Source organism: Physcomitrium patens, chromosome 3 (assembly GCF_059467195.1).
Source record: "Physcomitrium patens ecotype Gransden chromosome 3, ASM5946719v1, whole genome shotgun sequence".
Lineage (NCBI taxonomy): Eukaryota > Viridiplantae > Streptophyta > Bryopsida > Funariales > Funariaceae > Physcomitrium > Physcomitrium patens.
The window spans coordinates 13656778-13671567 of NC_143412.1; the positions used below are offsets into that span (position 1 = coordinate 13656778).

At 35.7% G+C, this 14790-nt stretch overlaps 2 protein-coding genes across 4 annotated transcripts; one reads left to right on the plus strand and one right to left on the minus strand.

The window, feature by feature from the left end:
- Nucleotides 1-600: 600 nt before the first annotated feature.
- Nucleotides 601-4938, minus strand: LOC112280001 (uncharacterized). The gene is made up of 4 exons (XM_073532743.1): nt 4805-4938; nt 4343-4617; nt 2307-3896; nt 601-2136 (listed from the first exon to the last, which is right to left on the minus strand). Exons 2-4 carry the CDS (start codon nt 4564-4566, stop codon nt 867-869), a joined length of 3084 nt encoding a protein of 1027 aa, XP_073388844.1. The 5' UTR covers nt 4567-4617; nt 4805-4938; the 3' UTR covers nt 601-866.
- On the plus strand, nt 4902-6957 carry LOC112280002 (uncharacterized). 3 transcript variants are annotated; one of them, XM_024514886.3, is made up of 3 exons: nt 4902-5367; nt 6052-6204; nt 6422-6957. In XM_024514886.3, the coding sequence occupies exons 1-2, from the start codon at nt 5000-5002 to the stop codon at nt 6149-6151; spliced, it is 468 nt and encodes a 155-aa protein (XP_024370654.1). In that variant the 5' UTR covers nt 4902-4999; the 3' UTR covers nt 6152-6204; nt 6422-6957. The 3 variants fall into 3 exon arrangements, with proteins under 3 accessions (XP_024370654.1, XP_024370656.1, XP_024370655.1); XM_024514888.3 differs by having other exon boundaries at nt 6688-6957; XM_024514887.3 differs by having other exon boundaries at nt 6700-6957.
- Nucleotides 6958-14790: the final 7833 nt, after the last annotated feature.

Consider the following 14790-nt stretch of genomic DNA (forward strand, 5'->3'; position numbering starts at 1 on the left):
AGAATTAACTCAAGAATCTCAAAAATAAAGATTTTGGTAGTGCTCTAAAAAAATCATTAAAAAAATGATATTATCTTATTAAAACTTAGGTGAAAATACCACTTAGAATGGTTGAGATTGTTATATGGTGGTGTTATTGTAAGATTTTAAGTACAATAAGTACGTAATAAATTATAAAATAGTTTGATGCACTATCAAAGTTATATGTGGCATATATAAATTGAAATACACAAACTATTAAAATTTGCAAACATGAAGCTATTTTAATTGGTGCTGTTGCAATTATTATTACATTTATTATTGTGAATCAATATCTTAGACTTTCACCATCGGTTTTAAGTTGGGAAAAGTGTGAAACTGGTGGCCTTCCAGGGCAACTCGTACGGAAATTTGACTACACTAACTTCATTCTTACAGAGCGTTATTTATTTACTTGTTTACTTATTTATATTGGGGATATATATATATATATATACACTTTTTTTTTATTGCAGTGTCTACTTCCAAATGGTGCATACAGCAATTCTGTTGAAAAGGTGTGATTCATAGCATTGTTTCTGATGAAGCTTCAGTGTCGGAACTCATTGAAGAAATTGAAAGTGGGTGGAGACTAGGATGGACACTTGGATTACGTGGAGTGAGCGGAGCACACTGGAAGACAAAATCTGATCAACGAATGTTAGTTTACCGAGCTTTGTTCCTGTTAGAAATGTTTCCGTTCTGAACCAACATACTCTCAAGATTAAATTTTGAATCTAATTTCAAGGCTCTTATCGTCAGCTACTTTCGATATTGAGCAGCAAAAAATGGGCCTCAGCTACATCAGTTTACAGGAAAATTCTTCGATGAGTCCACCTCAGACATAGTCATGGGTTGGGTTTCCATAAGGACTTACTTTTCTCTGTGCCTTTCTTCGCAGAATTGGAGGATTTCCCTCTTCGACTTTTGAGGTTATTCTCATCTCTTCGTTTTTCTACAACTTTGAGGATAGCCCTCAGTTTTGCGTAAGTTTTTGGATCTGGCAGTTGCCCTCGATTCATCATTTCTCTGTGGTACTTTAAAGCCTTCGTTTGATCTCGAACGCGTAGAAACCCGTAAATAAGGGTGCAATAGGTAAAAGAATCAGGAAGGAATCCTGCTGTTTTCATTTCCAGCAAGATGTCACTTGCCTTAACATGGCGGCCTCCTCGCATGTAGGAATTCAGAAGCATGTTGTAAACCATCAAATCCGGCTTGTGTCCTTGGTTTTTGAATTCCTCAATCAGGTCACGTGCCTCCTTGTATCGTCCTTGCTTTTGAAAAGCATCGAGAATGGTCATGTAAGTGACTCTTGTAGCCACACAGCCCTCCACCTTCATAGACTTCCAAACAGCTTGTACCATTTCCAAGTCTCCTGCACGTCGATAAGCATCTAACAAGGCTGTGTAAGTCTCCACAGTGGGATTGACCCCTTGCTTCCGTATCATTTCAAACGCCCTTGCAGCCTTCTCAGGACAACGTCGTTCAGCATAGGCGTTTATAAGGGCGGTGTAGGAGTAAGAATTTGGCTGAACACCCCTAGCCTTCATGCGATTAAACACCTGTTCAGCTTGTTCCGTCAACCCTTCGTGTCCGTAAGCACCAAGCAACATGGTGAAGGTCACCACATCCGGGTATAAGCCCGAGGCCTCCATTTCTTCAATTAAACCCTCGGCTACTACAAACTGCCTCTTAGGCTTTGCTTCCAGGTAACCAGTAATAAGAGCATTGTAAGTGCCAACGTTTGGCTGTATTCCCCTTTCTCGCATCTCAGTCATTAATCCTTCAGCCTCTTCCAATTGACCAACCCTACCGTATGCATCAATGAGAATATTATATATCACAACATTGAACGGCACGTTCAATTTCTCCATCTCTGTAGTAATTAATAGAGCCTCTTTTAAGCGGCCTGCGTCACAGAAAGCCTTAATAAATGTGCCGAAAACCGAGACGCTAGGGGAGATGCCCCGCTGCACCATATCCTGGTACAGAGCCCAAACTTCCTTTAACGAGCCCCCTCCTTTGACAGCAGAATTCATGAGCACACTGAAAGTGACGGAGTCTGGCTCGTTGCCCCATCTCTGCATTTTCTCTAGTATGGAAGGAACTTCGTCTTGCCTGCAATTACCGGCACCACGTGTTTGTAAGCAAATCTTCAATTACGGGGGAAAAAAGGTTTGAAGAGGAATTAGTGAAAAATCACAGTTTTAGCTCCCATTACATTATGAAGTTAGAACAAGACAAATACTTCGTAGAATGCCAAATTATGGTATAACTCCAGATCATACCTGTTGCAGTTTGTGAGACATGTTATTAACGTATTGTAGACATGAACAGAATGAAACTGCTTATCCTTCGGCAGCATTCCAAAAAAGACAAGAGCTTGATCCGGCATTGCCATTCTACCAAGAAAGGTGAAAAGTATTGTGAAGCTCCTGGGGTCGCACAGGCAGGGCTCATGTAACCGCACCCATCGAAAGAAAGACAACACCTGTTCGGTCAAGTCATCTCCGCACAAAGCCTCTAAAATAATGTTAGCTTGGACATTGCTAAACTTATTTACAAATGGTCCCATATAGTCTTCCAATACGCGATTCTGTGGTAGGTTGTAAGAAATTTGAAGAACTTCTCTAATAGCACTTGTTTCCCTCTGATTTTCACCATGCTGCATGGGCGTCAGATCCACAACGACATCACTACTTCTATTGATACGGTTCTCAGTGTCCTCCGGATTAGCTCTGCAGACTAAACGATCCTTATCCTTCAGATTTAGGACAGGATACAGGACCTCCTTGCCAATGACTGAGGAACGAGAACGGGAAAGTCCAGATGTGTTTAAGTGAACACCAATTGGTTTCCTTGCAGCTTTGTAGTACTTGTAAACCCTGCCCTCATTCTTACTATCACGGTTGCCAGAGCGAGAGTTCAGAAATTTCCTCAACGGGTCTTCTCCATCAGAGGCTTCTTCCTTAGCTGATTCAGCACTCCAGTTCCTAGCTAGTTCACTCTCATCAAAATCATCATCCTCGTCATCGTCATCTTCAGAATCTGACCATAGGGCACCTAACCTACCTAATCTATTATCAAAGCCGGTAAGTAACTCATCCTCCTCGTCAAAGTTATCCTCGGTGCTTGACAAAGCATACGGGAACTTTAACTCGCCTTCGTCGCCGCACTGTTTAGTAGAATAATTTTGCTCGTAAGATGAAACCGGTTCTTCAGCCTCATCCATACTTCCAATGATGCTGCTCCCAACATCATCGATCCTGTCAAAAAGCTCATCTCCTCCATCTCCGCTTGTCGGATGCCATTTCAGTCCATGGCCTGTGTCTTCACCAATGTCAAAGCTTTTGAAATTTAGTAAAAGATTACCATCTTGCTCAGTACCAAGAGCCTCATCCTCTTGCAAGGAATTCTCTACTGTATTCACTAGGTTGTTAGCACTTGATAGAAACTCTTCTCCTGGCTTTGCATCCTGAACCACGTTAGAACTGCCTTTCAACTTCACCGAAGATTTCCACCTTGAGTCTGAATCCTGGTACTCGTCATCGTTGGCTGGATCAATCATTTTCAGTAGCACTGAATACGGATTTATCCTGGGTTTGGGAGATGTTTGCCTGTCCCTTGAAAACACGCGGTATGAAGGCTTCAAACCTTTTGATTCCCTTGTATATTTGACCTTTGGCATCACGTACTCGGCCCTGCCATGAGGACGTTCTCCATCGTCACTACGGTTTTTATCATCGAATGCATTTGGAAGTTCAGCACCTTCTGTTCTAACATCCTTGGAGTGTCGAGTCGCTTCGTACTCCCAAAAATCTGAGACTTCATCGACCGAGGTACTATCCCCCGGCCCTGGATATAACCCATCAATCACCCTGCAACAGTCAAACCAACAATGAATGTGTTTTGCTTGCACACTGGTGGTCGCAAAAGGATCAAACCAACCGCCATTAATCCTCCAAATTAGTCTGCTAACATCCTGTTACGGTATTTCATCATAGCAAATTCAGCAAGTCTGCGGAAACTTTCAATTGACATATCCGCAAACACTTACAATTAGCTCACGACCTTGAAAACTAAGAGACAAGAAAATGTGGTGTAATTATCTCGAGGAGTATTTGAACCTCTCTGGTGATCCATCTAGTTTAGCGATATTGTAGTTCCCAGCCAATGTTATGGAACCGTGTCCCTGCTATTAGGGTTCACGACCATGTGTTTATCTCCTCGTAGTATTTGAGGGATGAAAACATCAGGAGACAATTCAAGAAAAATAAGAAATAAAAAAACCTCCACAGCAAGAGCAAAAGGAAGAGACATGTACCTCCCCGCATCCGCTTCACGCTCCGTCTCGATGCTGCACCTTGACACCAACGCACCTCCTTTCAGCCCTCTTCTCTCCAGACAACGAACATACCCCCACAAGCTCGAATTCCTTGGTCCTTGTGCACCAACGGTGTTGCTGGCTGGAAAACCCCCGTGCGTGCTCCCAAACCCCTGATACCAAATGCCACCTTGCTGCAACCCACCTAACGCTCGAAGCTCCATAGGTTTGTTGCGAATTGAGTCTTAAGTTACAAAAACTTCATGATCATCGACCTAGTGAAATTCAATCCAACAAACACAAAAATGATTCCACACTTCCTAAAACCTTGAGAGAAATTTCAAAATGCAGCAGTTCAATTTCGCTAGATGTCACACAGAATCTTCAAACATGCACATACACAGATTAAGACTAAATCCTGTAGAATAGAGCACTCAAGGAAACGGAAGGAGGGGTTCAGACTTCGTTCAAAAGCGATGATATCGTTATCCAGTGCGAATTTTGGTGTGGATGAAGATAAGATGAACTCGTAGGGTTTTGAAGGGCAGAGCTCGGCTTGGCAAATTTGGGTTCTCTTCCAGTTTTCTCTGCTATCTGCGAATTCGCAATCCTCGTCTACGCACGGATTCCTTCAATTTTTTTGGGTCTAGAGAATCAATGGAGCTCCAGGTTCTTTCTGGGTTGCAGCAAGGAGTCCATCGATATCAAAGTCCTTTGAGCACCCATAATAGCAGAAAATTGTCTTGGTCTTTCGATCCCGCAGTAAGCTGCTGCGTTTTGGCCACCAAATTCAGGAATCCGAGTACCTTAAGCAGGCAAAAAATCAATAGTACTGTAGTGGTGGAGTGTTGCAGCAACAGTGAAGGAAAAAGTGGGGAAAAGAGATCAGTGGCGAAGACGGACGTGGTTCTGAAAGCTGGGAGTGCAGTGGTGGTGACGGAGGCGCCTCCGCTTTTGAAGACCGCAGAACCCATGCCCATGATGCGCCCTAACAATGGGCTTATCAACGTTGGTGATGCAGGCCGGTGTGTGCTCTGTATACTTGTCTCCTTGTCCTTGTTTTCACATTTTGTCCTCTTCTTTTATTCTTCTTTTTTTCTTCTTTTTCTTCTTCTATTAATTCTTATAAGTTTGTAGGAGTTTGCAATGTGTATGTTGAGTATCATATGATCAAGATTGCAAATGAATGGAACAGACCTTCGCTATGGCTTCTTTACTTTGACTCAAAGTTGTGGAGAAATGATTTTTCGTAAGTAGCATAGTTCGTAATCTGATTTTAATCCAGTAATATTGACAATAAATCCTCAATGCCTTATCTATGCAATGAAATTCCATGGGGAAAGGATAATCCTTATAAGTGAGAATGAAAACGTGGGAGGAATATGTTCTATTAGTTTTGGATGGGTTACCTTCGTGTGTACTCAGATGGCTGCCCATAAGTTTATGACTCTAGCCGAGAATGCCTCCCAAAGAAATTTACATCAAAGTGGTCAAGGTCGTGTTTATGGCTAATGTCTGTATCTGTATAAAATGGTTAGAAATTGTGATCACATAATGTGGATCTGCTGACTGGTGGCGTGGAATAACTTGGAGTATTCTTTTCTGATATAAGTCCCACAGTTTGGACTATTAGAACCCTAGAGCCCTAACATCTTTTCATGGGTAGCCTGACTTCTTAGTGCAAGCAATACTGAAACCTTGTGTTGCAGAGTAATCGACAGAAGACCCAAGGATACGTGGGCTGTGCGATTTGCGGTTGGATCATATCTTATTGACCGCAAGTACTTTGAACCACTGCAAGATTTGTGACCAAGTAAGATGTCATGCTGCGCTTCCATGACGCCGTGACTTGCATCCTAAAGGTGAGACTTTAGTCCTTGATGTTTGCGGGGATGTGCTGCGAATGCTTGCGCTTGCGTTCCTAAGATAAAAGTCACTAGGAACTGAATCATATGCGTGTTGCCGTGGAACGTCTTTGTATGATGTTGATGATTATTTGGAGACTGCAATACTTGGTCCCGTGTTATGAATTGAGAACCTTTGGTTCTTACATGCTTAATATGGAATATGAAACTGCAGAATCATATGCTTTTGCATTTAAAGCAAGTGAATGCATCAGGTCTGGAGTTGCTTCATATCCAAGTAGCTGAACTTTATGGAACAGAGAGATACACCTAGTCCTGTTTCTGTGTGTTATAATCCTCAATCTGTTCTCTCTCACATTCACAGCCCTCTGTGTGTCCGAGGTAATGTAGGCGCCAGACCGTAGCAACTGGGAAAAAAACATTCCTCTTAAATGTGTACATGCTTTTTAAGCCATGCTGAATTAATGTTAAATACGCAAGACTCATGTGCAGGATATGGCAACACCTATGGACCAGGTTGTGGAGGTGTACATTAGACTTGATTTTCGCTTGATAGTTATACTTTCTAATTTATTAGACGCAAGCTCTACTGCTTTAAGCAAAGTTTGTCAAAGTGATAATTACTTGCTCATCTGATGGCTTTTCTCCACCATCCATCCGATGACAGATGTCTACCAAGTTACGATGTCGATCCGACAATTAAGTGAACATCACGGAATCTAGCCCTCAGAAATCTTTTCATTTTTCTCATTTTTGACTATTTGCAACACATGAAATCCCCATCCAATATCCACATACGGTACAGGCTATCAACATTGCCTGCAAAGCAACGATCTGTCCGTCCAAGTCAAAGGTGGTGTCTGAAGGCGGCCTTCAAACCAGCTACCTTTCTGCAATAAAATCATCGTACTACTTCACGGTAATCGAATCCTATTTATTTTACTTTATTTTCGACGAAAATAAAGATTTCTTCATTGCAGTGATTAGAGTACACTCCCCCAGCCAGGTCTGGCCAGGCGGGTTAGACTACTGCCTATTATGTACAAAACTACTACTAGGCCCAACAAGTTTCCAATCTAGTCTGTTTTGCATCCAAGTAGCCAAAATATTGTTTTTGCACCATTGTTGGCAAAATTTCTGTGACCATTCAGTCGCCTTTAATGGACTATGCTGCATTCTTTTCTGGGTTTGGAACCAAGCGTTTCTATCATAATCAATGAGATGAAGCCAAATCATTTGGCACAACTTTTCCTTTTCCTGCAATCCAAAAGCTGAGTACAATTTTTAGATGAGTTCCTTTTTTGTACCAAGATGCACCTAACTCCTCACTCTAATTTCAAACCCAAACCTTTTCCCAATAAAATATCTATAACTCACTTGTTACTAATCCAATGTAGGAAAGTTTAGTTCATTGAACTTGACTCAAGCTACAAACTTCAAAAAAAATGAAAGCCAATCAAGAAAAAAATTGAGTGCTTGTCATAGCTACAACCTTCAAAATCCTCATCAACAAATTAACTTGGATCTTTCTTGCATGTAAAGGCTAGTTAGAAAGCTATCAACAAGATCTAACTTCTTTCAAAATCTCAAAATAAGTAGATAAAAATCCAATAAATGGCATGAAAAAATCCAAACTAGTCTTGAATCCTATTGTCTAAATGTCCCTAATAATCCCTCCTATAAATTTGCTTAAATCTCCCTTGTCACACCTCTTTTTCTTATATGCAAAGGCTTGTTGGAAATCTAACAACAAGATCTAGCTTCCTTCAAAATTTCAAAACAAAAAGATAAAAACCTAATAAATGGTATCAAAAAATCTAAATTAGTCTACAATCTCACTATCCAAAAATTCCAACAATCCTCCTCTCACAATTTTTCATGGATCTCCCTCTTTATTCTAGCCCAAAGAAGCTCTATTTGATGCCAAAATCCCCTCCTAATCTTCCCCTAATATCTGCCTTGAACTATTATAGAGTCAAGGATGTATTCTAAAAGATAATAACCTTAAAGCTTAAAAAATCTATTTAAAGTAACAATCTTCTATTCTAAATCCCATTCAAATTTGTAAATATATAAGCATTATATTCCTCCCGTCTTACAAATAAAATTAATTACCTTCCAAATAACTTTGATGCATTTAAATTAAGTACATTATGATACCAACCTCCTTCGCTGTGCTGTTTGGTATGTATAAGCCAAAAGTTATATAATAGAAATTTTTCATTTCCATTTCTTTTTGCTAATGTCCATTTCCAAAATTTATAGAGCACTGATTCTCTTATCTCGATTAAATACACCAGACAATATTGATTGATGTTTGTATTGAATTTGCCTCTTTATGCATTTAAAGCTAATATTCAATGGTAGGTTAACCAAAATAATCCTATTTCTTTTAGCACTCTTTCTTTATTCTATATATTGGCCCACTTAAGTTTAAAATTCAACAAAACATCCTTATTCACTTTTGAGTTATCACATCTTGTATTACATGTAGCTTGTATAATAATAAACAATCCATTTTAGATATACACTATATGAAAAGAACTTAGTTTGATCATTGGAATTTGCCAAGATCCCAAATTAGCTTATCAATCTTTCTATAATAAACAAGATTTAGTTTTTTTTTTTCACTAGATTGCATTGGAATTATTTTTACTTTATTTGATATATCTAATATTGATGTTTTCTCTTATTCTTCTCTTTCTTCATTTTTATTTTGCCATGATCTTGTTGCATTCATGATTTCCATCAAGGTACATTTTTGTACTTTTAATGTATATATATTGATACAATATAGTATCTTATATTTTGTACCTTATGTGGCAAGTAAATAGGTTTTTTCAATTTACCATATGACCATGGAAAACCCTTGCAATTTTAGAGGTGAATAATTCCATCTAATCCTTATTTTTGAACTAAGGTTTAGAATTCCTAATAAATTTTTTCAATTGTCCTTGTAATAAATTAATCAGAGCTTTTCATGGCCCCTCTTTTTCTGTTTTTAGTTTAAATCTCTTAAAAGACTCTACAAAGCTCAAAAAACTATCATTCTTCCACAAGTCTTTATATTGTTTCGAACCATTTTTATGTAGATGTGATGCTTGATTTTTAGAGAATCCAACATCCATCTCCATGCTTTGTATTTGCCACCACACAATATACATAAGCCACTCTTCATGACTTTTTAATAGAATGTAGGTGATGAAAAAGAGAAGATCTTTCTACATTGTTGCAATTCTATTCGACACGATAGAACCTTATTTATTTTGATGTTTTCTTGAAGTGAAAAATTCTAGACTTATTTGCTACTTCTCTCATATATATGGTTGGAATTGGCTAAGATTTAAAACTTATGATATAATAGTCTATTATATCATAAGTTTTTTTAAAATAGAGATTTAGAAATAGAAGAGGTTGTGTCAATTTTTCTGTCGATGCCATTGTTTCATAAATCAATAGTAAATTATTCAATATAAAGTATTTAGGTGAAAAAAAAAATTGATTTCTACTTATGACTTGCATAAGAATAGATTGAAGATAAAATTATAGAAATTTAGCAAAGTTCTTATAGCTAATATTTAGTAAAGTAATTAGTCGCCAATTAGACCATTCTTAAGCAACAAGGATATTAGCCCATAGGTCATCTTATTGGACAAGTAATCCTCTTTAATACTTCCTTGTAACATATTTAGATATTCTATCTTTATGTCAAAGACATGAATCTCAAAGAAGGAAAATCCTCAATACACTCTTATGTCATTGAAGAGAACGAGAAAGTCACTCAAAAGGTGATGTAATATTAAACTAGAATGACTATTGTCAAAAATAAGAAGATTAGAAAGTCTTAAAACAAGACTAAGGACTAGAAAGGTATTGATGAGAGTGAAGAAGGCTTCACTCTTACCTCTATATATACTCTTAACTAGGAGCTATGTAGCAATATTTTACAGGACCTCCAAAATATGTTGACTTTATAAGACACATATCTTAACTTGCAAAGCAAGTTTTTTATATATGTGCCACATAATTAGCTTGTTCCGCAAGCTACTCACATATGGTTAATTAATTGACCAAGTTTCTAACTTATCAATCAACTACAAATACATATAAAATCAAGGAGCATCTATGAAGCTTCTAGAAAGCTTTTCTAAAAGATCTTATGAAATTAAATTATTTTATCTATTTTTAACTATTTCTACCTAATTATATAATTATTTATTAGAATACCTATATATGTCCGTGACATTACTTCCTTCCCCCTCTAAGGGCGAGTTCCACAAGAAGTAGTCTTTATATGTTGAAGAAATCTAAGATGCGACGAATTATATTTGTCACATACTCTGATCTTTGTTCTCTTTGAAGATGGTTGATAGGCACTCTCAGCCACCAATAGTGTCCCATACTAGGACAAGAAGATCACCTTGTAATTTGATCGTTATTGAGGCCTTCGTAACTTCATTCAAATAAAATATTTGGAACACCATTAGGAATTGTTTCTACCTCTAATAAAATCACCAAATATTGGGAGTCTCTTCTAAGGTTGTGATACCAAATATGTTGTATCTCGCCATCTATTCGAGGAAGGACATGTCATTCTTGAAGATCTTTCTCTCGATTTTGTTGTCTTGAAGGTTGTAACAATCACAATATCTTATCTAATAAGTCCACAAATAAAAGCTCTTGAGTTGAATTTGCTAATTGTTGGTTCTCTATTTCCTCAATTATGCATAAGTTATAAAGAAGGATAGAAAATAGAATGTTATCTTTTTTTGGTCTTATTTCTTTTATAGCAAAGATTTGTTATTTTTCATCTTGATTTTGATGGATGTCATTGATGAAAGACTTTAACTTTTTTTGCTGCATTTGCAAGATTCTTTGATGGCTCCTATATCTTTTCACTAATATCATATTTGCACCAATGAACAAGTTATTCCAACCTATTTTGGTACTACCTTGAGCCTAAAACTTCTTCCACTTTGAACTCTTCATTATTATTTACTTCTATAGGAAGAAGTGACATTTGTCTTCTTCTCAAGATATTCACTCTCTTATATGGTTCAAAAAAGGATACATGAAATATAAGGTGGATCTTCATAGATTTCGATAGATGTAATCAATAAGTAATATGATTGATTTATTCATAAATAAGAAAAGGTCCTAGCTTACGATAGTCCAACTTATTACAAGGACAAGTAATCTTGATATTGCAATGAATTAACCATACCTTGCCACCTATATTGAATTGTGGTTGCTCCTTATAATAGGCATGTGTATTAATCTTTTGTTCTTCTTGAGCTTCTTTTAATTGTATCTTCATTGTTGTATATAGCTTCGACAAACAATTTTCTAAATCTTTTGCTATAAGATTATTAACTTTTGAAAAGTCATAAGTATCAAGTCATAGATAATAACTATAATTAGTAAAGAAAGGAGTTTGTTGAATAGAAAAATGTATCAAATTATTTTATACAAACTCTGCCAATGGCAAAAGAGTTATCCAATCAAGTTGATGATAGTTGATGGTACACCTTAAATACTGCTCTAAAATTTGATTCACTAGTTTTGTTTGCTTATCAGTTTGAGAATGAAAAGCCATAGAGAGCTTTATATCTATCTTTAGAATCTTGAATAGAATTCTCTAGGATCTTGATAGAAATTGAATCCCCCTATTTGATATAATATCTTTTGGTAATTGATAATAGTGATAGATATTATCAATGAAATGTTTACTTGTTTCTTCACTTGAAATAGATTTTGTACATAGTATAAAATGTGCTATTTTGATGAAGCAATTTGTGATTATGAATATAAAGTCATATAAACTTGAATTTTGAAGATTTGTAATAAAATCCATAGAAATGGAAGACCATGGTTGTTTGGATATAGGCAATGGTTGGAAAAAGTCGATATGGTTAATGATGAGGAGTTCTTGAACTTGAATAAACATCACATCACCAGACAAAGTATTTTGCCACCTTCCACATTTATGGCTACCAAAAATCTCGAGGTATAAGCTTTAAAGTCTTATTGTATCTAAAATATCTTACTGCTGGAAAGTCTTGACATGCTTGAAGAATATATAAATGTACTTTTTTTTTCTGAAACATATAGACATCCTTCGGAATAAAGAAGGTTTTTTTTTTAAATTCAAACTTTAAAACATCATAACACTTAGAAGAAAGATTCTTGATATCATGAATAAGAAGATCAGAAAACATACTTGATTGAATTTGTTTGACAAAAGTCAAATCAATAATTAATGTTGATTTCATTGCTTAAAGATGAAAATACTCTAGCTTCAAGAAGATTATTCTTTGTTGATCAAAAGATATGTCTTTTTCTTTTGATGCAAGATAAAAGTATCTAAAAAGAGCATCTAATAAATCTTGTTATTTTTTAAGTCGATATGTGAACTTAAAATCAAATCTTGATAATGACATGTTTCAACAAGCTTGGTGACAATTCAAAATACATGCCAACATGAAATACTCAAGGTTTTTGTGATTTGTATATATCATGACTAGACTTAAAGCGCCTTCTAGATAATGATGTCATTCTTGAAATGAATCTATAATTGCAAAAAGTTCTTTGTCCTAGATTTCATAGTTAATCTTGACTGCTGAAATTTTTTTGGAATAGAAAGCTATTAGATGGAGACTATCATTTTTTTTCATTTGTGACAATATTCCATCCAAGGCAAAGTTTGATGCATGTGTTTCCTTAAAGAATGCTTTAAAAAAGTTGACATGATACAAAATTGGTACAAAAATAAATTCCTTCTTCAAAGCAACAAATGATGCTTTGACTTCATTATTTCATTCAAGTTTGTCTTTACATGTCAAACGTGTAAGTAGAGCTACAACTTGAAATAATTTCTTGATAAAGATTTGATAATAATTGGCAAAGCTCAAAAAAGTACTACACATCTCTTACTGTTTTTAGAATCTTTAAATCTATCATAGTTTGGATCTTCTTTGGATCCATCATAAATCTTTCATTAAAAATGATGTATCCCAAAAAAATCAATTTAGATAGTGTAGAATATATAATTTTCCATCTTTGCGTATAATCTTGCATCTCTTAGTTTTTATAATTTACGACAAATATGGACTTCATACTCTTTTGTGTTCTTAGAATAAATTAAAATATCATTTAAATAACAGACAAAAAAATCATCAAGAAATTCACAAAAGACATCATTCATTAAATGTTGAAAATTAGTTGGTGTATTTGTGAGTCCAAAAGGCATGGCATTATATTCAAAATGTCCATATCTAGTTTGAAAAGCAGTCTTTTATTTATCTTCTTCTTTGATACAGACTAGATTATATGCTCCTCATACATCTATTTTTGTATAGATCTTTGCTTGATTTAGTTGATCAAGCAGTCCTAAAATCAAAGGTAGAGGATACCTATTCTTGATGGTGATCTTGTTAAATCTTTGATAATCTACACACATCCATAGAGATCCATCTTTTTTCTTCACAAATAAGATAGAAGTGCCTGCTAGAAATTTAAAATGGCATATAAAGTTCTTAGTTAAGTTTTCATCAATGTACTCTTTGAATGCAACCAACTCATTTTATGATAGGCTATAGATTGGTCCAAATGGTAATTGAGTTTTTTCTTGAAGATTGATGGTACAATCATAATGACGATGCTTTGAAAGAATATTTACATTATTCTTTATAAAAACATCCTAAAAATCTTAATATTAGCTAGGAATATCACTTAATATCTTCTTGCCATCAACAATGGACATGGCATATATAGCAAAAGATGGCCCTTCATTTGCACCATGCATAAAAGCTCTTGCACTTACCAATAAGGATTTTAATATACTAGACTTATAGATTTCAACTTACCTAGTAAGACCTTGAGCTAAACTATGGGAGAAATTAAGATTGTGAGAAATCTAATCTATCTTAGAGTTATAACTTTCTAACCACAATAATCCTAAAATAATTAGATTAAAAGGAGATTTAATCACATTAAATATTACTAAACTATTGTGACCATTAGTTACTACTTTTACAAGAATATTTTCATGTATAATATCTCTAAAAGATAATGAATGTCAATCTATTACTTCTACATGCACAGGTTTGATTTTCTTAACTAAGGATATATCTTATTTTTTGACAAAGTCTTCACCTATAAAACAAGCTGAGGCTCTTGAATCCAATAAGGCTAAGACTTTGAGATTTTTCAATCCTAAACAAACTTCTATTGTAAAACAAGGTGAGAGATCAGAGTAGAAAATATGACCTTTGCTAGATGTTGTATATGATTCCAGTCGTATGGTCCCTATTGTAGTTGGACTAATTTATTTCCAACACATTGTCTTCTTTGGCAATCATGCTTTCTATTCTGTAATTGTGTTGTTTCTTTGAACAATATTGAGTAGTGTATTTAACTTCTACACAATATAAGCATAAGCCCTCTTCACATTGTCCATTCTTTTTCTATTCTATGAAGGATTTAAAATATACTGTAACAATTTGTATTGGTTCTAAGTAAGTTTTTAAAAACTTAGGAGCTACCATCATTATTTGATTTGTTCTTCTTCAGCTATATCTTTAT